The sequence below is a fragment of the Panthera onca genome, chromosome B2 (genome assembly GCF_046562875.1).
Source record: "Panthera onca isolate mPanOnc1 chromosome B2, mPanOnc1 haplotype 2, whole genome shotgun sequence".
Taxonomy (NCBI): Eukaryota; Metazoa; Chordata; class Mammalia; order Carnivora; family Felidae; genus Panthera; species Panthera onca.
In genome coordinates, this window is record NC_138343.1 from 38,047,342 (window position 1) to 38,071,766 (window position 24,425).

The 24,425-nt window shown below is 46.0% G+C and overlaps 1 protein-coding gene across 6 annotated transcripts in view; it reads left to right on the forward strand.

The window, feature by feature from the left end:
- DAAM2 (dishevelled associated activator of morphogenesis 2) overlaps positions 1-24,425 on the forward strand; it is a 118,236-nt gene that overhangs the window by 57,789 nt on the left and 36,022 nt on the right. For all 6 annotated transcript variants that reach the window (XM_060615412.3, XM_060615411.3, XM_060615417.3 and 3 more), the window contains 8 exons: positions 6,757-6,982; positions 12,416-12,505; positions 15,802-15,876; positions 16,597-16,691; positions 19,554-19,887; positions 20,752-20,862; positions 22,053-22,156; positions 23,269-23,335. In XM_060615412.3, the coding sequence (XP_060471395.1) occupies positions 6,815-6,982; positions 12,416-12,505; positions 15,802-15,876; positions 16,597-16,691; positions 19,554-19,887; positions 20,752-20,862; positions 22,053-22,156; positions 23,269-23,335 (1,044 nt within the window). In that variant the 5' untranslated portion in view covers positions 6,757-6,814. The remainder of the gene's footprint in view (positions 1-6,756; positions 6,983-12,415; positions 12,506-15,801; positions 15,877-16,596; positions 16,692-19,553; positions 19,888-20,751; positions 20,863-22,052; positions 22,157-23,268; positions 23,336-24,425) is intronic.

Here is a 24,425-nt window from a genome sequence, read left to right on the forward strand (position 1 = left end):
GAGCTGCCAAAGTACCTGTCTCCCTAACCCTTCTGGCTTCCCCACCAGAAGGGCACCTCCTCAAGGGAAGGGACCATGCCTTATTTGCTCTTGTGTCCTCACCACCAAGGTGACCCCCAGTGTCCAGCATGGCTTCCAGGGGCTAGAAAGTGGTTAAAAGCATGTTGTTTGACTGTGACATCACTGTCCTCAAAGGCATGCCTCTTCCTCTACAAGATGTGACCCTTGGGCAAGTTGCCTGTATTTTGGGAGTCTTAATGTGATCATCAGTAAGAAGGGACAGTGATGTGATTGGAGGGGTAGGGGAAATAAATGAGCTAAAGCAGAAAGTTGCCAGCAGAGTGACTGGCTCTTAGGAAGCACTTTGGAAGTGGCCATACCATATCCTTGCCCTGTGCCCCCCATGCGGAGAGGGAAGGGAAGGGGTTAGGAGAAGGCAGTTTGAACATTCCAAAGCCACAGCATTGGCCCCAAGGGCTAAAGGTGGGGTTTATGACTCAGCTTTGCTTCTGCAACAAGAGAACTGAGCTTGGGGTCCGTATTTAGTTGTGAGTTCCAGCTCTGCCTCTTAGCAGCAAGGGGCATCATTGACAAACCATGTAACAGCTGTTAAGATTGTTATAAACCTCAATGTTATTATCTGTAAAGGGGATAATAATCATGACCTCACAAAGTCCTTGTGAGGCTGACATGAGATTGCAGAGCTATGAAAACACTTGGCTCAGCTCCCAGGGAATGCTTGATCATGAATTATGGAGTCTGAATCTATAGAACGCTTGAGAAAGCTCTGAGCAGGGCTCGACTTAGGGTGTTCCTTGGGCATACAGTGTATGGCTCAGTGGTTTACAGCTTTTGAGTCACGCAGTCATGGGTTTGAATCCTAGCTATGCTACTAACTAGCTGTGTGTCCATAGGCAAGTTACTTAACCTTTCTGAACCATAGTTTGTTTTTTTTAGTAACTTCTTTAAAATGATGCCGCCTCTGGGGCGCCTGGGTGGCTCAGTCGGTTAAGCGTCCGACTTCTGCTCAGGTCATGATCCCATGGTCCGTGAGTTCGAGCCCCACGTCGGGCTCTGTGCTGACAGCTCAGAGCCTGGAGCCTGCTTCAGATTCTGTGTCTCCCTCTCTCTCTGACCCTCCCCCATTCATGCTCTGTCTCTCTCTGTCTCAAAAATAAATAAACATTAAAAAAAAATTTAAAATGATGCCGCCTAGCTTAGAGAGTTGTTATGGGGATGAAATGTGGCTAGAGCCTGGTCTCTCAAGTATTAATATTATTCTGCCTTTACTTATGACTTAGGAACAAGCGCTGTTTGATGTAGGGCTTTTGAAGTCCTAGTTAGCATAAAAACTGGTGTATATAGAGGGCCATGGTTTGGGGCTAAGGACTAGGGTTTCCATCTTTGCAAACCAAAGGGGAGTGCTGCACTCAAGTGATAGGAAGTACTTCTTGGCTTGGGGTGAAATGTGGGAGGAAATCTGAGCACAGATGAGGAGAGTCCCTGGGAAATCTTTGGGAACAGGATGGAGCTAAATAGTATGGCTGACTAGGCCCTTGGATTTTCAGTCAGATCCTGCCATTGCACAGAGAGGAAATCAAGTCTCAGAGATGCTAATACCATGGTCTTTTGACCCATACCTGCAGAGCTGTGATTAGTCTCCTGAGTTAGTTATGTTTTCTCCACTATGTGGAAGGATAGGACAATAAGGAGGAGGCAGAGAATGGGAACCAGGAGCCAGAGGGCTGTAAGAGACCCATGAGGGGTGCCTTACAGGAGGGCTAGTTCATCATGCTCTGATGGTTTGCTCTTTTAGGCCAGTCGGTCTGTGTTTAGGGACCCAGAGGCATGGGAAGACCTTGATTCCACAGGGAGTAGAGGAGGGGGCAAGGAGACAGGATGTGGAGGGTGTGGAGGTGTTGGTGTTGGACGAATTTCCATGGAGAGAAAGGTGGGTAGTGGTAGGGCAGGTTAAATCCCTCTGCCAGAGTTGAAGTCCATTGGGTTCTGTTCTGTTCTTGTTTCTCCTTTTTCCATATTGTTCTTCAGTTGTTCTCTGAGATGGGCACCTCCATTGCTCTTTGTGAAGTGATCTTGTGGAAAAGAACACTCTGGCCCCCTTCACCTTTCCATTCCCTGCCCAGGCTCAGGGATGAGAGTTTTCCTGTCCAACTAGAGCTATTTTAGAGTATGGAAAAGCCCAGCTCCTCTGGTCCAGACTTCCTAGTGGCCAAAGGCAGTGCTGGGTGGGTTCTTAAATCAGGCTGGGCAGATTCCTACAATGCCAGGTGTTGGTGGTCCTGGCTGTGGCTGAATAGGGCTTGTGGTTGCAGGCACTGGGCAGGGCAAGTGTTGCCTTGCTGGCAACAATGATAACGAAGCCACAGCAGCAGTGCTGGCCTTCTTAGAGTGTGCCCAGTGTGGTCCAGGCATTGTATCTACATCACTGCATTGTCTCTTCACCAAAACCCATTGAGGAAGGTGCTGTGATTATCTTGGTGTTACAGAACCTGAGCTCTGAGAGAGTAAGACCTTATGAAACATGCTTAGGATCATCCAGCTGGGAAGGCAAAGCCAAGAGTCAAATCCCAGTCATGTCACTTGGAAGATTGCTGGAGTGAAGGAAGCCTTAGAGTGGGGGGGGGGGTGTGAGATGGGGGCAGTGGGAGGTGGGGGATCAGATGGAAGCCTCAGGACTTCCGTAACCCTCTTCTGGCAAAGACATCTTCGGGACTGGAGCTACTTCTAAATGCAGCTGCAGACATTGGTCTTCTCTGGTGGAGAGAAGTTATCTGGGAGCTGGGGCAAGATGGGGAAAGGGGCCGCTGATGTGGGAAGATGAGCTCTGTAGACCGCAGCTTGACCGCTGGTATCTTGGGTTTCAATCCAAGTTCTGTCTCTAGCTGTGTGACCTCAGATAAGACATTTCCTCTTTTTTTTTCTTTTTTTAAATTAATGTTTATTTACTTTTGAGAGAGAGAAAGAGAGACAGTGTGAACAGGGGAGGGGCAGAGAGAGGGAGACACAGAATCCAAAGCAGGCTCCAGGCTCTGAGCTGTCAGCACAGAGCCCGATGTGGGGCTCAAACTCATGAATCATGAGATCGTGACCTGAGCCAAAGCCAGATGCTTAACCAACTGAGCCACCCAGGCAGCCTAAGACATTTACTTTTTTGACCTCAGTTTTCTGATCTGTACTGGAAAGCTACATGCATTTCAGCTGAGAGCCTCTGGTTTTAGTCTTGGATGTTCAAGTGGGGACCTGACAGACCTAAGGGGGGGGTCATTGGGAGGAGGGCATCCTCAGGAGTATCAGCATAGTATCAGCATCCTCAGGAGTATCAGCATAGTATCAAACAGGCTGTCCCTTAAAAGGGCAAATATGTAGGACTCCCCGGTGCTCACCCCCTTCTCTGTGGGGACAGTACTTCCTGTTTGGAAGGTCATTGTGTCCATCTCCCATCTTCCTCCTGAGGCCATGCTACCTCACTCCATACTCAGGGAAACTGTTAAAATATATATAATGACAAGTATGGCATGACACTGACCAATCAGAGCAGTCATGGCTGTAGATAGCTGGTGTGAGACTATAAAGGGTATGCCAACTGTATGCCAATCCTGCCCCTACTCCTGATTGTTTCTGTGAAAGTCTGGCTCAGGAGCTGAAGAGCAAAGATAGATAAAGAGGAAGACTCAGGAGCAAACAGTTGAGGAGGTGAAGTCAGGAAGCGAGTTCACAGGTTTCCTAAACATCAGCCTATCCCTCCCTCAAACCCCATCATGCCATCCCCTCAGCCTCACTGTGGCCTCTGGGAGTGTCCTTCTCATGCTTTGTGCCCTGAAAGAACAGCTTTTCCACCACCTGCAGCTGCATATTGGAGGCTGATGAAACAAAGGGAACCTGGTCTGTATTCTGCAGCATTATCTCAAGCTTGACAGTGGTCAGGTGATCCCCCGGGTGGTTGACCCCAATTTGCCTGCAGAATTGGTGCTTTACTAAGCCTGACAGTCAGAGATCAGGGCTTGGTCTTACCCAGTCTTGGGTACTGTCTGCCAAGTCCCATGGAAAACCCCAAAGCCTGCTTTCCTCTTCTGTTTTTCTCAGATGCCAGCTTATTTTGGGTCTTTGCCGTCGTGTACTATTATTGCTGAGTTATCCCACTGGCTTATTCCCCTATCCCTAGCCTCAGGACTGTCCCCTTATTCCCTATAAGGGTTCCTGATTGCTTATCAACTGCTAGGAGTCAGAGATTTCAATTTATAGTTCTTGGCTATTGATGAGGTCCTGTCTTTTCTATGAGGATAGGCCATTTCCCAACTGACCAAGAAATATTTATTGAGCACCACCGAGTGCAAGGCATTTTATTAGCTATAGAAATGGGGTTATCAAAAGGCAGGAAGCGTGTCCCCTGCCCTTAAGGAGTCTTCACTATAACTGTGGAGAGCCAGTATGTAAACACAGAAAAGATAACCAATAATACAAGGTAACCTCAGTGTGTTATTTGAGGATCTCCTGGGTCTGTTGAAAAGCCTGTCACAAAGTTTACAAAGAAAGATAAAACAGAGCTGGTAAAAAGTTCTAGAATGACAATTAAAATACATCATGATTTATAGGCGAGGCTTGATCAGATTAGGCTGTTACTAGCTAGATTGTTAGGGTTTAGAAAATAAAGCCGTGTTCTCCAGAATTTACCTTGGGTTCACTACGAACAAGTTATGACACATTTATCTTTTTTCTGATTCTAGAACTTCATTCTAAGGAATGCCTTAGATTTGGCATATCTTGAGTTCCACAAGACCTTAGGAAAAATCTCGTATGGTATCTTTATAGAAAAGAGGGCTAGATAAGATATGGGTTCATGGATTCTGAGCTGGTTGAAGGACTGTCCTCTAAGAGTGTTGATGACTAGTTCTTTGGCATTCCCAGCTGATGTAGGTCTGTCTACATATTTGTTGTGATCAACATTTTTAGCAGTGGTATGGGTAAAGACCATGAGGATATTCTGATCATTCTGTTGATGACCAAATTGAGGAGAAACAGCTTAATGTCAAGACCCAAAACTATCTTGACCTCTTGTAGGTATGTACTCCAAAGCACTGAAAGCAGGGACATAAACAGATATTTGTACACTCATGTTCATGGCGGCATTGTTCATAATAACCCAGAGGGGTAAGCAACCCACATGTCCATTGACAGGTAAATAAATCAAATGTGGTCTATACATACAGAGGAATGATATTCAGCCTTAAAAAGAAAGCAAATTCTGACACATGCTATAGCATGTATGTACCATTATTGAAGCCATTATTCTAAGTGAAATAAGCCAGTCACAAAAGGACAAATTCTGCATGATTCTACTACTGTGGTTCTACTCATACTGCTACTTAGAGTAATCACATTCATAGAGACAGAAAGTAAAGTGGTGGTCGCCAGGGTCTTGGGGGAGAGGGAAATGAGAAGTTCATGGGGTACAAACTTTCTGTTTTGCAAGATGAAAAATGTATGGAGATGGATGGTGGAGATGGTTGCACAACAATGTGAATGAATGCATTTAATACCACTGAATTGTACACATAAAAATGGTTAAAATGATACACTTTGTGTTATGTATATTTTGTAAACAAATCCTGCCCCCAGACCTGTAATAACAATAGGAAAAAAGGCAGACTCCTTTTTATATTAAAAAAAAAAAAAAGATATACAAATACTGGATGAGAACATGGCTGGACAGCAGTGTGGTGGGTAAGCTCTCCTGAACCCATCCACGTTATCTGAAAGCGTGTTGAGGAACCAGTAGTGGTCAAGGGTGGTTTTAACACTTTTGGGAACCCTACGTGCAGCTAGTTGGGCTTAATCTATCTGGAAGCCATATGGCATCAATGACTAGGGCCAGTGTTTCTCCTCAAGCTGGGGCGCCTATGAACTAGGCTTTCCCAGTGGCAGGGTAAAGACTTAACCCTTTCTGTTACAAACACCGCTCCACTGTTAGTTGTTTATAAGTTTGGGTTTCTGGCCAAAGTGGTGTCTTCTATTCTTGGTTGGTATGGAAAACAGATCTGGCCAGATTTCCTTCAGTATTGGCTGAACACCATTCTGATGATCAGCCCTGTTTCCTTACTCCCTGAGTCCCCCAGGTTACCTCTCCTTCTGGATAGATGGATGAACCCATGCCCTGTTGATATTTCACATTTATTAAAACATGACCGGGTACAGCAGACTGGGCAGAAAACCCCACAAGTCTCTTAAGCCTTCTATCCCCTACTCCCCAGGAGCCATGCCATATAATTAGCTTTCTTTCTCCCTTGCCAGCCTTCTTGAACCTTTCCCTCCCCACTGGATGAAACCTTTAAACCAGGAATCTGAACACCTTAAAATGAATCTAGTGAGTGAGTGAGCTCTGCTAAAAATGGCTCTGCCATAGGACAGGGAATAGGATACCCATCTGCACAATCACATAGAGGGCAGAATTCGTGATCTGTGACTATAGCCCTCCTCTGTTCTCTGGGGGCACGGAAGGAGAATCTGAAAGTGTTTGTGGCAGAAAACACTGGAGACCATGATGGGGAGGAAATGCCTCCAGGTGGAAGGAGCTGGAGGGAACAGAAAGAAGCTCTGAGAGAAGGGAGGAAGGCTTGGTTATTGGGTTGAGGGCTTCTAACCGTTGGGCAAAGAAGTTGTGGTGGCACAGCGATCACTCTCCCTGCCTACCTGGCTGCTGTTACCTGACCACTTTGTGGTGTCTGTTCTCCTACCCAGATCACGATGAGGACCTAGGGCATCTGCCTGCTGACTATACCCCTGGCCTGTAGTGACCATGGCCCCCCGCAAGAGGAGTCGCCATGGCCTGGGCTTCCTGTGCTGCTTTGGGGGCAGCGGCCTTCCTGAGATCAACCTCCGGGACAACCACCCTCTGCAGTACATGGAGTTCTCAAGTCCTATCCCGAACCCAGAGGAGCTTAACGTCCGCTTTGCAGAGCTGGTGGTCAGTGAGGGGACAGGGAAGGGAGGGTGTTTACAATGGAGAGGGGCACTCTGGAGTGGACAGAGGGTGGGGGCCCATGTGCTGGGATCTCTAACTATGAAACTCTGCTTGGGGTTGGGGTGGGCCCCCTAGGACACCTCAGCTAGGGAGAAACGAGTCACTGCCTAGTGTGGATACCGTGAACTATGTCCCTGGAAGAATGGACCTACCTCGTATCTCCAAGGGATTCTAGACCTCATGGTACAGCAGTTAGGCTACCATGAAAGGAGCAGGTCCAGGGTTTTGTGAAATAAGGCAGTGAAGAGCTTCAAAGAATACCAGAACACTTGACACCTTTCTCTCTTTTGCTCTCTGAAACTTCCCTGAGATCCTTTCAACTCAGATACAGGAACAAGGGACAGAGTGGGATAAAGCAGGGGATCCCCCTCAAAGCAGGGGATGGTTGACTAGAAATATGAAGTTAGTGATGCCTATCTTGCACCCGGTTCAGACCTGGTTTGGGGCTAGGTGATTCTAACCCATGCCTGGCCTATGGCAGGTGGAGGCTCTGTCTTTCACACTAGTGGTAGCTCTTTCTGACTCTGTGGTACCCATTCAGACTAGAGCAGCAGTGCACCTTTGGGTGAACCACTCACGAGTGGGTTTGCGAAAATTTATATTCTGACCTCAAAGAGACAGAACAGGAAAAGAAGCATGATTCCTCTTCTTGGAGGTCCAGTGGTGAGATAAAGCCAAGGAGATGCCAAGATCAGGGATGCAGGAGCCATGTCCAAGACTCAGGCCTGAACCCTGTCAGAGAGCAATAAACACATGCTCATCTACCATTAGCTCTTGGTCATTCATTCTTGTGGTTGGCCAGTACTCAAGCCAGTAGAGAAACAATGCTATGTTATTTGAAGTGGGATTTCATAATTGGATTTGATAATAGGTGTATCTGATTAAGGCAATCTAGGTCTTCAAATAACTGGACCACTATAAGATAAGAATATGCAGGTTACACGAAAAAGTTATCCTCCCTCCTCATCAGATCAGAGTCAAGGAAACTCATTGTTGTCCTGATGTATGGCTTTCCTCAGGATGGAGCATAGATGGGAAAGAACAAAGTGTTTACTAGAATAGAATGACATTTGGAATCCGATCAGTGTTAGTACTACTAAGATCAGTTTTTGCTTTTGTTTTTGTTTTTTTAACTCAGAATACTGCTGACACCAAATGTGTGGGTTTTCCACACCAGGCAATTTCCTAACTTATTGTGGACATATCAGCTGGTGTCTACAACTTAACTCCATGCTGACGCTAACTACCCAGAGTTAACACAGACCTCACAGATGAAGGGCTCAGATCCACCAGACAGCCCCCCACCCAGACACCAGTTACAGTGAATAGATCCCCATGTTACCCACACTTCTGAGGGACTTGGCTATAAGTTGGAAGTTCCCATGATGCTCTCCTCAGGTTCTATAATTTGCTAGAAGGGCTCACAGAATGCAGGGAAACACTTCACTTACTACTACCAGTTGATTATAAAGGATATTATGAAGAATACAGATGAATAGCCAGATGGAGGGGGTATATCAGGTAAGGCCCAGAAGGGTAAGGAGGGTAAGGTTCCCGTCTGGAGCACAGGTGCATCTGTCCTTGTAGAGTTTGAGTGCATTATCCCTCCAGCATGCAAATGTGGTCACCAGCCCAGAGGCCCTCTGAGCCTCATCATTTAGAAGCTTTAATGGTGGTTTCATCATGTAGGTCTGATAGGTTTTTAACTTTGCCTTCAGTCTTCCTTCTCTCTCCAGAGTTTGAGAAGTGGGGCCGAAAATTATAGGTTTCTAATCAAGGCTTGATCTTTCTGGTGACCATCCCCTTGAAGGTCTTTAGGGTCCCATCAAGAGTTGCTCCACTAGAAAAACAGAGGTCCCTGCCACCCAGGAAATTCCAAGGGATTTAGGAGTTCTGTGTTAGGAACAAAAGATGCTCATATCAGTTGTATCACTCATAAAATTCCAAGGGGATTTGGGAACTTTATGCTATGAACTGGAACAAAGATAAATATATTTCTTACATTATCACAGCAGGGGCATTTTCCTGAACAGAGCACATGAATTTTGAAAGAAGGACGGGATGAGAGATGTTCATTTCTTTGGCCTTTTATTCAGCAAGTATTTATTGAGCATCTTTAGTGGGCAGGACTCCTTACAAAGTACTTTGACAAAAGCAAGGATGAGTCATCCAAGTCTTGTCTGCAAGGAGGCTAGCATCAGCAACAAACTGAGCAAACTAGCGTTGAACCAGTTTTGAGTGCTGAGCTAGCATTGAGACTAGCATTGAGCAAACAAATGAAAAATGTTCCTTGAGACCCTGCTGTGTGCTGGGCCCTATGAAGGCCCCAAGGATTTAGTGACGAACCAGCAGGTACAGTCCCTGCCTCCAAAAAAAATGGGGAAGACTGATCTTGAATAGTAATGGCAAGTGTGGTGAGTGTTTAGAAGGGGAATGTTCATGGGCCCACGGCAATGTCTAGTAGGGAGTTTAATTCTCAACAGGGGGTCATGATGGTCCCCTGAAGCAATGACAGTTACACTGAGATCTGAAAGCAGAGTGATGGCTAGAGAAGTGAATGGGGGTTGCAGAGCAATGACAGAGGGTCATCCCCAACAGAAGAAGCAGCATATGTGAGAATCTCCAGTCAGAAAGGAGCTTGGTCCTTATATATAACAAGATTCTGAATAACAGGATTTCAGATTCAATCCTAAAGGTGTTAGAAAGCCACTGAGGCAGGATGGCCTTCTAAAAGACCAGAGTACTCTGTTGAGGAAAGGTTATATGGGCAGACCATTAGGAGGGCATTGATGCAATTCAAGCTAGGGAGAATGGTGGTTTAGACTAAAGTGTCATCAGTGAGGATAAAGAGCTATTTCGGAGGAAATATAATAGCACTTGTTGGGCTTGGGGAGTGAGTAGGAATCAGGGAACACCCAAGTTTCTGACATGAGGAACTGGGTGGATGTTGGGGCCCTGTAAAGGACAGGAGATGCCAGAGGAAACTCAAGTTTAGGGGACTGGGATGATGAACTCTGTGCATCAATTTTCCACATCTGTAAAATGGGTTGGTGTAAGTTAATGAGTAAACATTAAGCACTTAGAACAGTGCGTGACATGTAGTGACACTACATAAATGCATGAGGTGCTTGAGGGACATCAAAATAGGCACAGGAGGCAGTTGGGTCCCAGGGGCTGGAGCTCAGGAGACTAGTGGACTGTTTAAGAGAGTTTAGGGTAGTGACAGTCCTTGGGAATGACTGAGAAGTCATCACCTGGGGAAGCATATGGGAAGGAGACCCCAGGATCCAGGATGGTACCCTGAGGGAATTCAACGTTTGATGGCAGGAGAGAAGACAAGTCATCAAGGGAGCCCAAGACGAACATAGAGCAAAGCAGGAGGGATTGCCAGAGAGTGTGGCTGTCATTGCAGAAACCAGGGGAGATTCCATAAGGAACGAATGGTCTGCAGTCAGTCATAGGCTATCTGGGCTGAGCCAGATCGCCAAGAAATATCCATTGATTTAATGACAGAGACCACTGGTGAAAGAAGACAGGTGTATAAATAACTAGAATCCAAGGCTGAATGTAACTGTTCTGAAGTTCAGGAAGGGAGAGGTGGTCTTACCTGGGAATGGCCATGAAAGGATCGCTGGAAGAGGCTGACCATGAGCCTGGGTGGATTAGACCAGGTTCATGGGGTGGGTGGTCACTGTGTCAGCAAAAGAAGAAATGCAGTTTACACTGGGACATGTAAGGTGCACATATCTTTCTTTTTTCTTTGATTTCTGATTCTGACCATGGAAAGGAGATTCACCAGAAACTTTAAGCAGGACTCTGGGAATCTTGACAGATGTTACTGGGATATGTCGAGAATAATTCTAGGGAAGAACCTTTGTTTAGCATTAGATCTGCCAGAGTCTTTAGTTCCAAAGGCAGGTGAACTGATGGACATTGTCTCAAATTATCTTTGCATGTGCTGCCCAAGATGGCAGCCACTGGTCACTTGGGGCTGCTACGTACTTGAGATGTGGCTGGTCTGAACTGAGAGGATCTAGAATAATGAAATACACACCAGATTTTGATAACTTAGATACTTTATGTTCTTTTTTTTTTTCAAACTCACTGATCATTTTCTATTAATTACATGTTGAAATGATTATATTTTAGATATTTTGGATTAAATGAATTATAATTAAAATTTAACTTCACCTTTTACTTCTTTATCTTTACTGTGACTAGAAAATTTAAAAAATACATGTGGCTCACATTATAACTCTATTGCACAGTTCTGATCTATAGAAAGGAAACTCTTCAATTGTCTCCCTTGAATAAAAGTATAGGGAAAAGAGATTTTTGATATTTTAGACTCTCATACCTTCTTAGATATTACTTTCACTATTTATCATTTTTGAAAGTATAAAGATTATTAATAGTGTGCTTTATTGTCTTAATGCAAGAATTGCTTTTGATTAAAAAAAAAAACCTCACAGTAATTGAGTTGAAAAGCACACTATGTTCTCCATGGACCATTAACTGTTTCTTTGATGAGCTTTGGCATAGCTCATGAATCACAGGAGAAAAATCTTCAATAAGAGAGCTTTTTAGAGGCCCTCTAGCACAACCAAATCTACGGTGTCCCTCTGAAGTACCTATAGAATTGGATGGCATCACCCAAATTTGATGACATCAGAAACTACCCAATTCTATTTCTCAGAAAGTGTGGGCTAGCCTGGAAGAGCTCCCAGCCTTATGTGGGTGGAGGGGCTGCCTCTGATAGGCACATGTCCACAGGAAGCAGATCAGTGCCTCCCTGGCCATGGCAAAGTCTTACTGCCAGGAGAATTGGTCAGCTTCTTGTCATCACCAGCTCTCCTCAGCCTGTGCTGGGACCATGCTGAAGTTTGGAGAGCCAGAGAATTTCTGGGGGAGAAACTCAAAGGCCTGAGAGACTTGCAGGGTGGGGGCAAAACCCAGACATGTAGACTGACTGCTTTCTTTGTCAGGCTTTGACTTATGATGTTGACAAGTTTAAGAAGGACAAGAGAAGGAAGACCAGAGACCTGGGGCAAGAGGGTTAGGAGCAAGCAGAGCAAGGCAGAAAGGAGATGGGCAGGGAGCAGGGGGCCTGGAGGAGGAGGACATATTTGTAGAGACAAGTGGGAGTGGACAGGAAGTAAGGGAAGCATGGATAGAAGCAGCCCAGCCTTGGTTGGGTGCAAGGGAATGGGAATGGGGTAGGGCTACAATTCTAGCAGAAGAATTGCCCTATCATACTTTTGCTGTTCTCTGGAGGAAGGTAGTAGGCTGAGGGATAGGTTTGGGGGGAATTGCAATTTCCTGTAGCACTGAATATTCTAATGTCAGTCATCTCAGACCTCTCTCTTGTCTTTTCAGGATGAATTGGATCTCACAGACAAAAACCGGGAGGCTGTGTTCGCACTGCCTCCGGAGAAGAAATGGCAGATCTACTGCAGCAAGAAGAAGGTGCCGTGGCTGACCCCTTCCGCTGCCACCTCAGGGTCCCCAGCACGGGGCAGCTCTTGCCCCCATGCTTTGCTCGCTCATTCAACAGATATTATACCCCGGCACCATTCTAGGTGTTGGAGGAACAACCATGAATAAATCAGGATAAAAAATTCCCTGCTCTTATGGAGCTTACACTCAGGGAAATGGGATTCTGTTTTTCAAAAACCCTTGATGCAGGTGCCTACTGGGTTCCAGGAGTGGGGCTGGGTCAAGGAGATGACAGTCTCAGAGATGACAATATCACTCCCTTCCCACACCCGCTTGGAGGGCGTGCTGCCTTGTGCCATACCCGAGGGACACTTTGTTGTAAGGACTGAGTTGGAGGTGAGGGTGGCCTCTTCTGGATCTTTGCCCCCCCACCCTGTCCCAGGCTCAGCCTCACAGGGTCACACATCAGTCCCCATTCTCCCCACCCTCTCCTTGCTCTCTTCTCCTTCACTAAAAGATGCCATTGGTCTCCTGAGTAAGGAGTGCCAGGCTCCAGTCTGGCTTCTTTAGCTCTTATCTCCTCCCCTCTGCTTCCCAGCAGTGGTGCTTTTTTCTCTCTTGGTCTTCCTCCATTTCTCTCTCTTGCTCATCTCTTTCTCTCTCTATCCCTCTTGCTCCCTTTCTATTTTAGTCTTTTTCTTTCATTCTGTTTTTCTTGGCCCATCTTCTTCGTCTCCCCTCCACCCTCCCATTTTTCAGACTTGCAGTTGTTCCTTTGATGTCAGAGTATAGGAATTTGGGAGTTAGGACCCAGTTATTCCTGTGCCTGAAGCACAGACCTGCTCCCTCCTGGGAGAAGAGAGGCAGGTGTAGGGCAGTTCTGAGCCATTGCCCCTTCATGTTCCCTAAGCCCATTTGTTCATGGCTCTTATCCTCTTTCCCAGGTTATTTGTCCCATCTGAGGCTCCATGACCTTATAAAATTGGAGGAATTAGAATGCTACACCATTCTGGAATTGAAAGGAGCTCAGAAACAATTCAGTCTAGTCCTTTCTTCTGCATATGAAGAAAGGACAGCCTAGGGAGGCTGCGTATGAAGAAGGGACAGCCTAGGGAGGCAGTGGACTTGCCCAAAGGTCCCAGCCAGTTATGGCCAGTGGTTGCACCATTGCTAAAATCCAGACTGGCTGGAGTCCAAGAGCCTGTGGCAAGATGTAGAGGCTGTGCACACAGCAGTCTGGTATACTTGATGCACATTTATTAGGCACCTGGACTAAATACCATACGCTGTGTCCAGGAATCTCATTGTGAGAAAGAAGGTCTTAAAAAAAAGCTCAAGTCATGGGAGGGAAGGAGGGATGGAGGAGAAAATTAACTTCGGGAGTAGCTAATCATGTCTGGTGCTTCTCCACTCTCCAAATTGATTTACCGTGAAGTTCCTGTCAGTTGATCTCTTACACGCCTAAAATAAAAAAAAAAATTACCGAAATGTAAGGACCTCTTGTTCTACCTTCCAAACCAAATTACAAGTAATCTTCCCCCACACTTTCACACACCCCTGAAGTGACACTTCCTCTGTCTGTAAGACCCTCCCCACCTGCCCTAGGTTTAGTAATCTTTAATAACTCTGTCCTTTTAGAGTCCCCTTGATGAGCCTTCTGTGTTAGATGTCCCCAACCTGGGTTTCCACGACCCACTATAGACAGTTCTACCATAGAGCATTTATCACTCTGCCTCTGGCACTAGACCAATGTATGGAGGGCAGGGATTGACATTTTGCTCAGTACTTTAAGGGCTCAGTACAGTGATTGGCATGTAGTAGGTGTTCATTTAATGCATATGGAAGGGTTACATGATGAGCTGGCAAAGGCAAGAAAGTATGTTTTTATGGTACATTTGTTTTTGTTTCTGTGATCCCCTCCCCAAGGTCAGAAGATAGAATTTGGGGGCTTCAGGCATGAAGAGTTAACACATAGCCATGTGAAATCACAAAGACCAAATCAAGGCAGCTTTCTCACTGGTCTGTAACTTGGATTTTAGGAGAGAAAATTGTAAAGCCCGAGTAGATGTAGCTGAGGATGCAGGGTAAAGTCCAGGTCAGCTGGCAGACAGGTGGTATATCAGAGAGGTTTTGGAGGAGGAGGTAAGTTTTGGTGCAGATTTGAAAGTAGGAAATTAGCAGAAGGCAGGTGAGGGGGAACGTCCAAATGGGATGGGGATAGGAAGGAGCAGGGTGTGTGTAATGCCCAGAAGCAGATTCTTTGGCTAGAGGAGAGGGCTAGATTTTCAATGAGCATTAATATTTATTTAGCTTTCATTGTTCTTGCCCATCCTTGGGGAGGAGTTGAGGCTTTCCCTTGGAACCTGAGGGCTGGGCCAAAGGCCTCTGCCCTGGGTTCTGCCTCACAGCTACACTGACCCTTCCTGAGTCTCTCCCAAACCCAGGGCCTTGGAAACCTCTTTCCTTCTTTTCCTAAACTTGCTATTTACTTAGCACCTACCATGTGCCAGGCACTGCACCAAATGCTTTGTATCTGTGCTTCTCCAATGATCTCAGAGAAAGACCAAGTTTTTAAATTTCCAAACTGTCACAAACCAATACTTTTGTAAAATATAGTAAGAATGATCTTATTAGAACAGTAAAATTTGAAAACCCAGATGTACAAGTTATAAGCACAGATTTTTATTTGGTTCAACAGACATAAAATTATATTTTATTAAAAAGACATAGGGGCACATGGGTGGCTCAGTTGGTTAAGCGTCTGACTTTGGCTCAGGTCATGATCTCATGGTTCATGAGTTTGAGCCCCACGTTGGGCTCTGTGCTGACAGCTCAGAACCTGGAGCCTGCTTTGGATTCTGTGTCTCCCTCTTTCTCTGCCCCTCCCCTGCACATGCTCTCTCAAAAATAAATAAATGTTAAAAAAATAAAAAGATCAAATTTAAAAAGAGAACTAATATAAGAAAAAAAGAATGTATTTTTAATTATGTATATGTATATAATACATATGTAATACATATGTAATATATGTATGTAATACACACACACACACACACACACACACACCTAGTGTTCATTGAAAGTATATACACCTATGTGGTTTGTGGTTTATGCCCATGTCTTTGGCTGGTCAGTCCATTCAGTGTTCATTATCTACACTCTACCAAGGAAGAAATGGAAGCCTGGAGAGATTTTGTAACTTCCTCAAACTTCTCCGCATCTAGGTGGCACTGAAAAATGAATCTGCTGACAGGGAATGAAACTCAGGAACTCAGGCCATGGGCCTGTCTTGCCAGTTGGTCAGACAGTCTTTCTTCTTGTTCCAGGAACAGGAGGACCCCAACAAGCTGGCGACCAGCTGGCCGGACTATTACATCGACCGCATCAACTCCATGGCTGCGGTGAGCAATGGCTCCTCCCTTGCCCTGGACCGCCCCCCCCCCCCCCCCCCCGGAAAAGCTATGGTGGAGAGTGATCTTCCCAGTTTTGTCCCTGCACTTCACACCCCACTCAGTGAGGATCAGCAGCTTTCCAGTTATTCCCGAGATTTTATCATAATCCCTCCCTCTCTTGTGTGACTCTAGAGTCCCCCAACCATTTAAACACCCATTAACCAGGGTGCCAGGATGGCTCAGTTGGTTAAGTGTATGACTCTTGGTTTCAGCTCAGGTCATGATCTCATGGTTTGTGAGATCGAGCCCCACATCAGGCTCTGTGCTGACAGCACAGAGCCTGCTTGGGATTCTCTCTCTCTCCCCCTCCCTGCTCTGTCTCTCTCTCTCTCTCTGTCTCTCTCTCTCTCTCTCTCTCTCTTTCTTTCAAAATAAATAAACATTAAAACAAAAACATCTATTAACCATTTGTATTTCACACAGTCTTGGGAAACAAGCTGAGCCAATAATTCTCCCTATTTCACAGATGAGGAAAGTGACGTCTAGGACTGGAGCTTGGCTCTTCTCAGAATTTGGTGTTCTTAGTGAACGAACCATTCCTGGAGGCCCTGCCCTTCCTGAGGCGAGGGTGGCTCCTGTGTCACACCTGGGTGTGGGGGGGTGGGGTGGTTCAGGGAGCTGGGGCTCAGGCAGCCCAGCAGGACCTCTGCCCCCTTCCACCTACCTCAGATGCAGAGTCTGTACGCTTTTGATGAGGAGGAGACAGAGATGAGGAACCAAGTTGTGGAAGACCTGAAGACGGCTCTCCGGACACAGCCCATGAGGTGACCCATTGTGTTTCCTCTTCCTACTTCCTTTGGTGGTTCCCTTCCCTTGGTGGTTCCCCTCAATTTCCTGAAGCTTCACCCAATGCTCTGCTCCCAACTCAGTCCCCTTACAGGCTCCACCCCTGCGCATCGCCTAGAGTTCCCCCCACTCAGCTGTACTTGCAACCTCCCACTCTTCCTCCCTCTGAGGAGCTGGGAAGCTGCCAGAGGACGGGCATGCGGGGAGCCAGGGCAAAGAGCATGTGAATGTGGCATAAAACTTAGGTCCTGAAGAGCTATCTGAGCAGAAACTTAGGGCAGGTGCTTTTTTGTCTTGGAAAAACAGAATGGGACATAGGGTGGTGGCCTTATGGACAAGGTGTAGAAGAAAGAGCTCTGCGAATGAGTGCCCCAGCCTAGGGGGAGACGTGGTGTCTGTGGACAAGAATCCGCCATGTAGAGGAGGTGTGATACAGTCCAGGAAAAGGGAATGATTTCTCAAATGCTAAGAAGAAGGACCCTTCCCCTTTCCAGGACCACACTGTGTAAAGGTCCAAAGTGGGCAAAGAGCCATAGATTCTCTTTGTGCCTGGGAGCTGGCTTGCACCTGCTTGTGGGAGCTGACTGTTAAATTTTCAGCAGTTTTGCAAGCTGTTTGTTAAACGTAACTATAGTTAGAATATAACATATAAACTTAAAACTAAATAAATAATATCAAAAACAAAAGTAATTAAGTATTTGAAACTTATTACTCTCTAATTACCCAGTGATCTTACTACAGTTTAGTTTTATGTATGCTCTTTACTGTCATATATACTCTTGAGTTTACACCCATTGTATAAGCATGGTGGAAATATTGTTGACCCCGAACAAGGCAGGTGTTAGGGGCGCTGATTCCCACACAGTCAAAAATCCACATATAACTTTTGACTCTCACCAAACTCAACTACTAACAGTCTACCATTGACCAGCAGCCTTACCAATAACACAAACAGTTGATCAACACATATTTATAAGTTATATGTATTATATACAGTATTCTTATAATAAGGTAAGCTAGAGAGAAGAAAATGTTAAGAATATCTTAAGGAAAATACATTTATAGTATTATACTGTGTTTGTTGAAAAAAATTCCCATAGAAGTGGACCTATACTGTTCAAACCCATGTTATTCAAGGGTCAACGGTACAATAAACATCTCTTGGAAGGCAGGCATCTCTTTCCAACTTCCCAACCCCACATTCAAAGATGTCACATTGATATCTTTGAAATCAGCTATGCTAGCAGTATTTATACCATGGAAATTGGAAGACACTACAATCGGGCCTTTTCTTCCTTCTTCAGAGAGCCAGTTGTTAAATGTTTACCAGTGGGTCTGCCTGAGTGAGTGAGTGAGTGAGTAAGTGAGTGAGTGAGTGGTCTGGGCTGAGCTTCCTACTTCCGGAGCCTGAAACTAAAGCCTCAGGAGAATGGGAGTGCCTTAATCTTTCTGGCTGCTCAGGTGTGGGTGGGAGGCTGGTATGGGAAGGGGACGCAGGAAGGATGAGGACATCGGGAAGGAGAGGGGTTGAGAGAAGGCTTCCAGGTTTGTCTTCCACTTTGATTTATTTTTCTTTCCTTTAATAAAATTCTGATTAAGTTACAGTCATGGTGGAAATTCTGTGGTATACAGAAAACATATAATAGAAACAAATATACCCATTTTAACAACTTATTTTGAGAGTATATTCTATTTTGTAGGCATATCTATATAATAATATGGAAGTACAACAAATACACTTGGGATCAAACATATTAGTTAGATAAAACGTCTCCCTCAGTTCCATTTATGACCTTTCCTTAGATCATTATTCTTCCACTAAATCAAGTGTTCAAAGTCTCTTGTGTATGTGTGCGTGTGCACACGTGTGCCACGAATGGCTCTGGCACTGGATGAAACCTAACGACTGCTTATCAGAATGATGTGTTTAAATAATAAAGTAGATAAAAATAGATAAGATTAAAAATAAGCCAATTAAATGGAAACACAGTTAACCAAATATAAAACATTTGTGAGATAGCAATATATGCGCTGCTTTATGCCTTAAAGAGCAAGAACTAGCAGCTACCATAATTTCGAAGGGCTGATACTTATAACAATTATAATTTGATATGAAAATAGCTGATTTCTTTGAGTGACAAAGTCACAGATTCTGATAATAACCACAGTGTATTGCCTACATTCATCAGCAAAGGAAATGGTACATTTCACATAGAGGTTACCAAAAATAAAAGTCTAACTTTTTTTTTTTCTCCATCCAAGTTCATAGACCCCTGCATGTTAGCCATAGACCCCTTAGGAGAACACAGACTCCAGGTTAAGAACCCCTGAACTAAATGGTTTTTAATGCTTTCTGTTACCATTCAAAATAACTTCGCTATTTTCTTAAGGATCTCTTGAAGAGCACCTTTCTTAGCCTCAGTCCTGTGACTCAGTGACTCTGATGCATCCCCCACCCGCCCCCATCTGGAAGTCCTCTTTGTCTTCTGACTGTATTTGTGTTAATTCCCATCCTCACTGGAGATGAATTTTCAGGTTTAACAGCCATGATAATTACAGTGATAATTACTACGGTCATTCCCTTCACGTATACCCCATCGTAGCTATGCAACTGTCAGTTAATGACCTGCAAATTCATGGTATTTAAGGTGCAAATAAGGCATGAGTCTGCTGTGAGGGTGATAGGATTTCAGTGCTTTAGGAAAACTCTATAAATGAGCCAAGTGGCTACTGTAGGTACGACACAGTGGTCGCAGGTAACAGGGTAACTATTGGCAAATGTTACAGAATAATATGCAAATTCAGGATATCGGTTGTGCTGATGGCTCTGGCCTGGACAGGTTTGTGACACGCTTCATTGAACTGGAGGGTTTGACTTGTCTGCTGAATTTCCTCCGGAGCATGGATCACGCTACTTGTGAAAGTCGCATCCACACCTCCCTCATCGGTTGCATCAAGGCTCTGATGAACAACTCCCAGGGGCGGGCACATGTGCTGGCGCAGCCAGAGGCCATCAGCACCATTGCACAGAGCCTGCGCACAGAGAACAGCAAGACCAAGGTGGCCGTGCTGGAGATCCTGGGTGCTGTGTGCTTGGTGCCCGGAGGCCACAAGAAGGTGCTTCAGGCCATGCTACACTACCAGGTGTATGCAGCTGAGCGGACACGCTTTCAGGTGAGGGCCCTAGTGGGGGCTTCCTTAGAAAGACTTAAGGGCCCCTAAGAGATACAGGTTTGGCTGAGAAAATGGACTCCTCACTGGACCGTGGGTTCTTTGAGGCTGGACTATGGGTCTGTGGCTCTACATCTCTGAGCCCCGTGCCTGGCTAATCATAGGGGCTCATCAAAGTTGAACCGAATGCAGTTGCGGGGGCTAAGATTTTAGGTCCTCTGCCTGGGCCAGTGCTTACTGTGGGCACCCCAGGAAGAGTGCTAGAAGCTCATGCCGTGCTTTTTTCTTCTCCCTGGCCTGCCCCAGAAAAGTAATGAGATAGTAAGTATAAAGTGTCTTATGTAGACTCAGTATCAACAGATCTGAAATGTCAGATCTGTAGTACAAACTCCATGGTTTATCTACCAGTATAGGCTATTTGTTTATTCTGTCATCAAACATTTTTAAGCACCTACTCTGTGCAGAAAGTGGGCCCTGACCTTTTGCAGAAGATGCCGAAGAGGTAAAAGGCAGTGTCCGTGCTGTCAAGAAGCTGGGCAGGAAGATTTATGAACCATAAACAGCTAGAGCTGTAAACAGCTGTAAAGTGCCAAGGCAGCACTTCGGCACTGCCCCCACAAAATAAACTAAGCCACGGAGGTGAGTAGAGAGGAGGCAAGGCAGAACTGAGACAGAGGTGTGGAGAGGCAAAGGATGGTTCTTGGAAAAGCTGAGCTTTTGGGAAGGTCCGAGGTAAGCTGGATAGATGGGGTAGAGAGAGTGTAGGGGGTATGCTAGGCAGCTAGAATGGCGGGGGCGCACATGCAGAGGCAGGACTTGTAAGATCCTGAGCCTGCCTTTCCTCTTCGGTCCTGCCTTTCCATCCAGACACTGCTGAATGAGCTAGACCGAAGTTTGGGCCGGTACCGGGATGAAGTGAATCTGAAAACAGCCATCATGTCCTTCATCAACGCTGTCCTCAATGCTGGAGCTGGAGAGGTGAGGCATCTCTTGCCCTTACTGTTTGTGGACTTTCTGGATCCCGGGGTAGTATGTGCAAGTGCCTCCTGGAGAAGTGGCAGAGAAAAGGGGCCAAGACCGCTGGTTGGTGTGGTTTCTACTATCAGCATCGTCTTCAGATTATCTTTATCAACGCTTGCCTCCTTCACTTGGGGCTGAGAAAGAATAGCTTGTCATGTACCTTACTGTCATGAAGGGTTCTTGGGGAGATTCTTACATGGGTAACATCATGCATTATGTGTAGTCTGGACAAACCTCAAGCTTGGCTGGCTGATGCTGGCTTCTCATTTATGGAAGGAGGGCAAGTGTTGGTTCTTTCTAGAGCTTTCTAAAGACCTACTTCTGGACTCATTTCCGAGTTGGCTTGTCATGCCCTCTGGCACCTTCTTTTAGGGGGTATGGCTCCTGATTTTCCTTCCTTTGGGGTCAGAATGGGGTTCTCAGGCCATAAAAACAGCAACAGTTGAAGAAGACCTTGAAAAGCAGGTGAACTCCCCAAATGCTAAGGGGATCAGATACCCTGATCAAAGTCAGTTTGTTGAAGGACAAAAAGGGGCAACTTAATGATCTCTACTTTTCCCTCTTTTTTGCTAGCATGCTTTTCTTGCATCCAGTCCTGATGAGCTGAGTTAGGTGAGGTGGGTTGGGGGAATAATCTGTCCCTAAGATGCTGATATCACCTTGGTCAATACTAGCTGTTATGACTAACATTTGTTCTGATTAGTTGGTGACCATACTTCATTAGGTAATTTTTAATGAATATCACCCCTGTAGGTAAGTAGTATCATTCCCATTTTAAAGATGAGGAAACTAAGGCTCTCCCAAAGTCACAAAACTAGTGAGTGTCAGAGCAGGGATTTAAACCAAGATTTATCTGATGTCAAAGTTTATATTCTACATCACTCTACAGTGATGCTCTTTGATGCCAAAGGCTGAGAAAATTGGTAAGAGACTTACAGAAGTGAATCAGGAAACCTAATGGGAGTAAATAACAAGGTCAAAGGTGTCTCCTCCCACCCTTTCTTGAAACTCTGGGACTAGAAGTAGTTCCAGATGGGTTGTTGCAGGTGGTGTGGGATGATGACTGGAGTAGTGATGAGGGGGCCACTGGGGACTCTTGTGGAAGAGCCACAAGCTGATGAGTCTGTTCCTCCCTTGGGGACCCCCAGGATAATCTGGAGTTCCGCCTACATCTACGGTACGAGTTCCTGATGCTGGGAATCCAGCCTGTGATTGACAAACTCCGGCAGCACGAGAATGCCATCCTGGACAAGTAAGGCTCAGCCACCTGTCCCCACTGCAGATGTATGGGAACAGTACCTCAGTTGGGGATGATCAGGACTGTCAAGGAGGCTGCCCTTCCCACTGGAGACCACCTGCCATACCCAGTATCAATGCAGAATCAGCTCTGTGGCGGGGGGGGGGGGGGGAGGTGGATAGCAATCCCACCTCCTTGTCCCAGATCCTGTGTCCCTGCCTCCTCTCTTTGCTGACCCTCTTTCTCAGCTCTGATGTTATAGGCAGGTGAACCCAGTAGTCCTCAAACATGGCAGTACCTCCCTCCCAGGGGGCATTTGGAAATGTGGGGGTGTTCTTTGGTTTTAAGACTGGCTGGTTGGGAGATACTAACTGGTATTGGCTGTTGGAAACCAGGAGTGCTAAACATCCTGTAGAGCACTCCTGCTTAGCAAGGAAATGCCCCAGCCCAAATAAAAGTCCAGATAAAGGTCCTTGTTGATGAAAGGGTGCAATTAAATTCCTATATGTTCCCAGTGAACTCTGTCCCCTCTGGTTCTGTCCCATTGATATAGACTATTTTGTTGTCCTGGTCTTAAGGGAAACAGGATAGATCCTTTTGAATTGGAGTTAGGGAGTGGTTGGGGTAGAAAATGAGAGAGTTTGGCTTTGAGAGCTGTCATGGGGACAGTATTAGAACCCTGGTGATGGCAGGGCAGTGGTCCTTGCCTGGGGGAAATTTTACTCCCAGAGGACTTTTGGCTATGCCTGGAGACATTTTTGAAGGTGAGGGCTGCTACTGGCGTCTAGGGGGTAGAGATCAGAAATGCTGTTGAACGTTCTACATCTCACAAATAAGCTTCCCACAACCAAGGATAATCTAGCCACAGATGTCAATAGTGCCCAAACTGAGAAAGATTGATCCTAGGCTAATGGGACCCTGGGCTGGCCTCCCTAAGGAAGGGACATGGGATTCTATTAAAGAGGAGAGTGTTGGCCTACAGAAACGTGGCTTCCGTCTGGTTTTTCCTTGTCCTCACTGAATGAAGCTTTCAGATTTACTTGGTTGGGGGCTCAGTGGGACTTAACCCTCAACCAGGGATGTCATGGAGGTAATATCTAGTCTCTCTATCCTTCCATCCTATCTAGGCATTTAGACTTCTTCGAGATGGTCCGGAATGAGGATGACTTGGAGCTAGCCAGGAGGTTTGACATGGTGAGGAGCCTGAAGGAATGGGGTGACTGCAGGGTGGGGGGTCCCAGATGACCCCACAAGCATCTTCTCTGGATCCTGTGCTGTGATAGGTCCAGTGTTGGCTGGCTTCCCTGGTGAGTGGCCCCCATGGCCAAGTCCTACTTCTGGAGCCCAGCAGTGTGTTGGCTCTGTGGGGCCTCACCTGGTAGGGCATCTCCCCTGCTGGGAGATCGCAACCCCCAAAGGAAAGAGAGCCAGTTCCTACGCATGATTAGTCTCAAATGCCTCTCCTGGACTTTTCTCCCTGCCTTCCAGCAACTTCCCTGAGTCACCTTTCCCCATCACTAACCAGATCATGCTTCACTAACCAAATTGACTTTTTATTTAGGCCTCAGTAATCCTGAAAACACACAGTTTGGCTGCTTAAATAATGTATTAGAAAAGCTCTACCCAAATAGAAACCTACTTCTGGTGGTGCAGCAGTCACCAGGCCCCATCCCGTTATACTGTCACAAAAGCCCTGATTCACAGATAAGCAGACTGAGATTAGCTTGCCTGCTGCCACACAGTGAGAGGGTAGATCTTGGATCTGAACCCCAGTTGTGTGCAGCTATTCTACATGGTTCTTGAGTTGTGTATGCCCATTTCTCTTAGTTTAACTAATAGTTCTCAGCCAGGAGTGACTTTGCTCCCTCCTCCCCCTGTGGACATTGGCAACGTCTGGAGACATTTTTCGTTATCGCGACTGGTGTGAGGTGGATGCCACTGGCATTTGATAGGTTTTGGCCAAGAATGTTGCAGAACAGCCTACAGGGAACAGGACAGCTCCCTACAACAAAGAATGATCCGGTTCAAGATGCCAATAGTGCTGAGGTTGAGAAATCCTGCTTCATATAATTAGGACATCTTCCTCCTCCTTTTCTCTGAGCCCCTCTCTCTCTCTCTCTCTCTCTCTCTCTCTCTCTTTAATATTTATTTATTTTTGAGAAAGAGAGAGAGAGAGAGCATGAGTGGGCAGAGAGAGAGGGAGACATAGAATCCGAAGCAGGCTCCAGGCTCTGAGCTGTCAGCACAGAGCCTGACACAGGGCTCGAACTCATAAACCACGAGG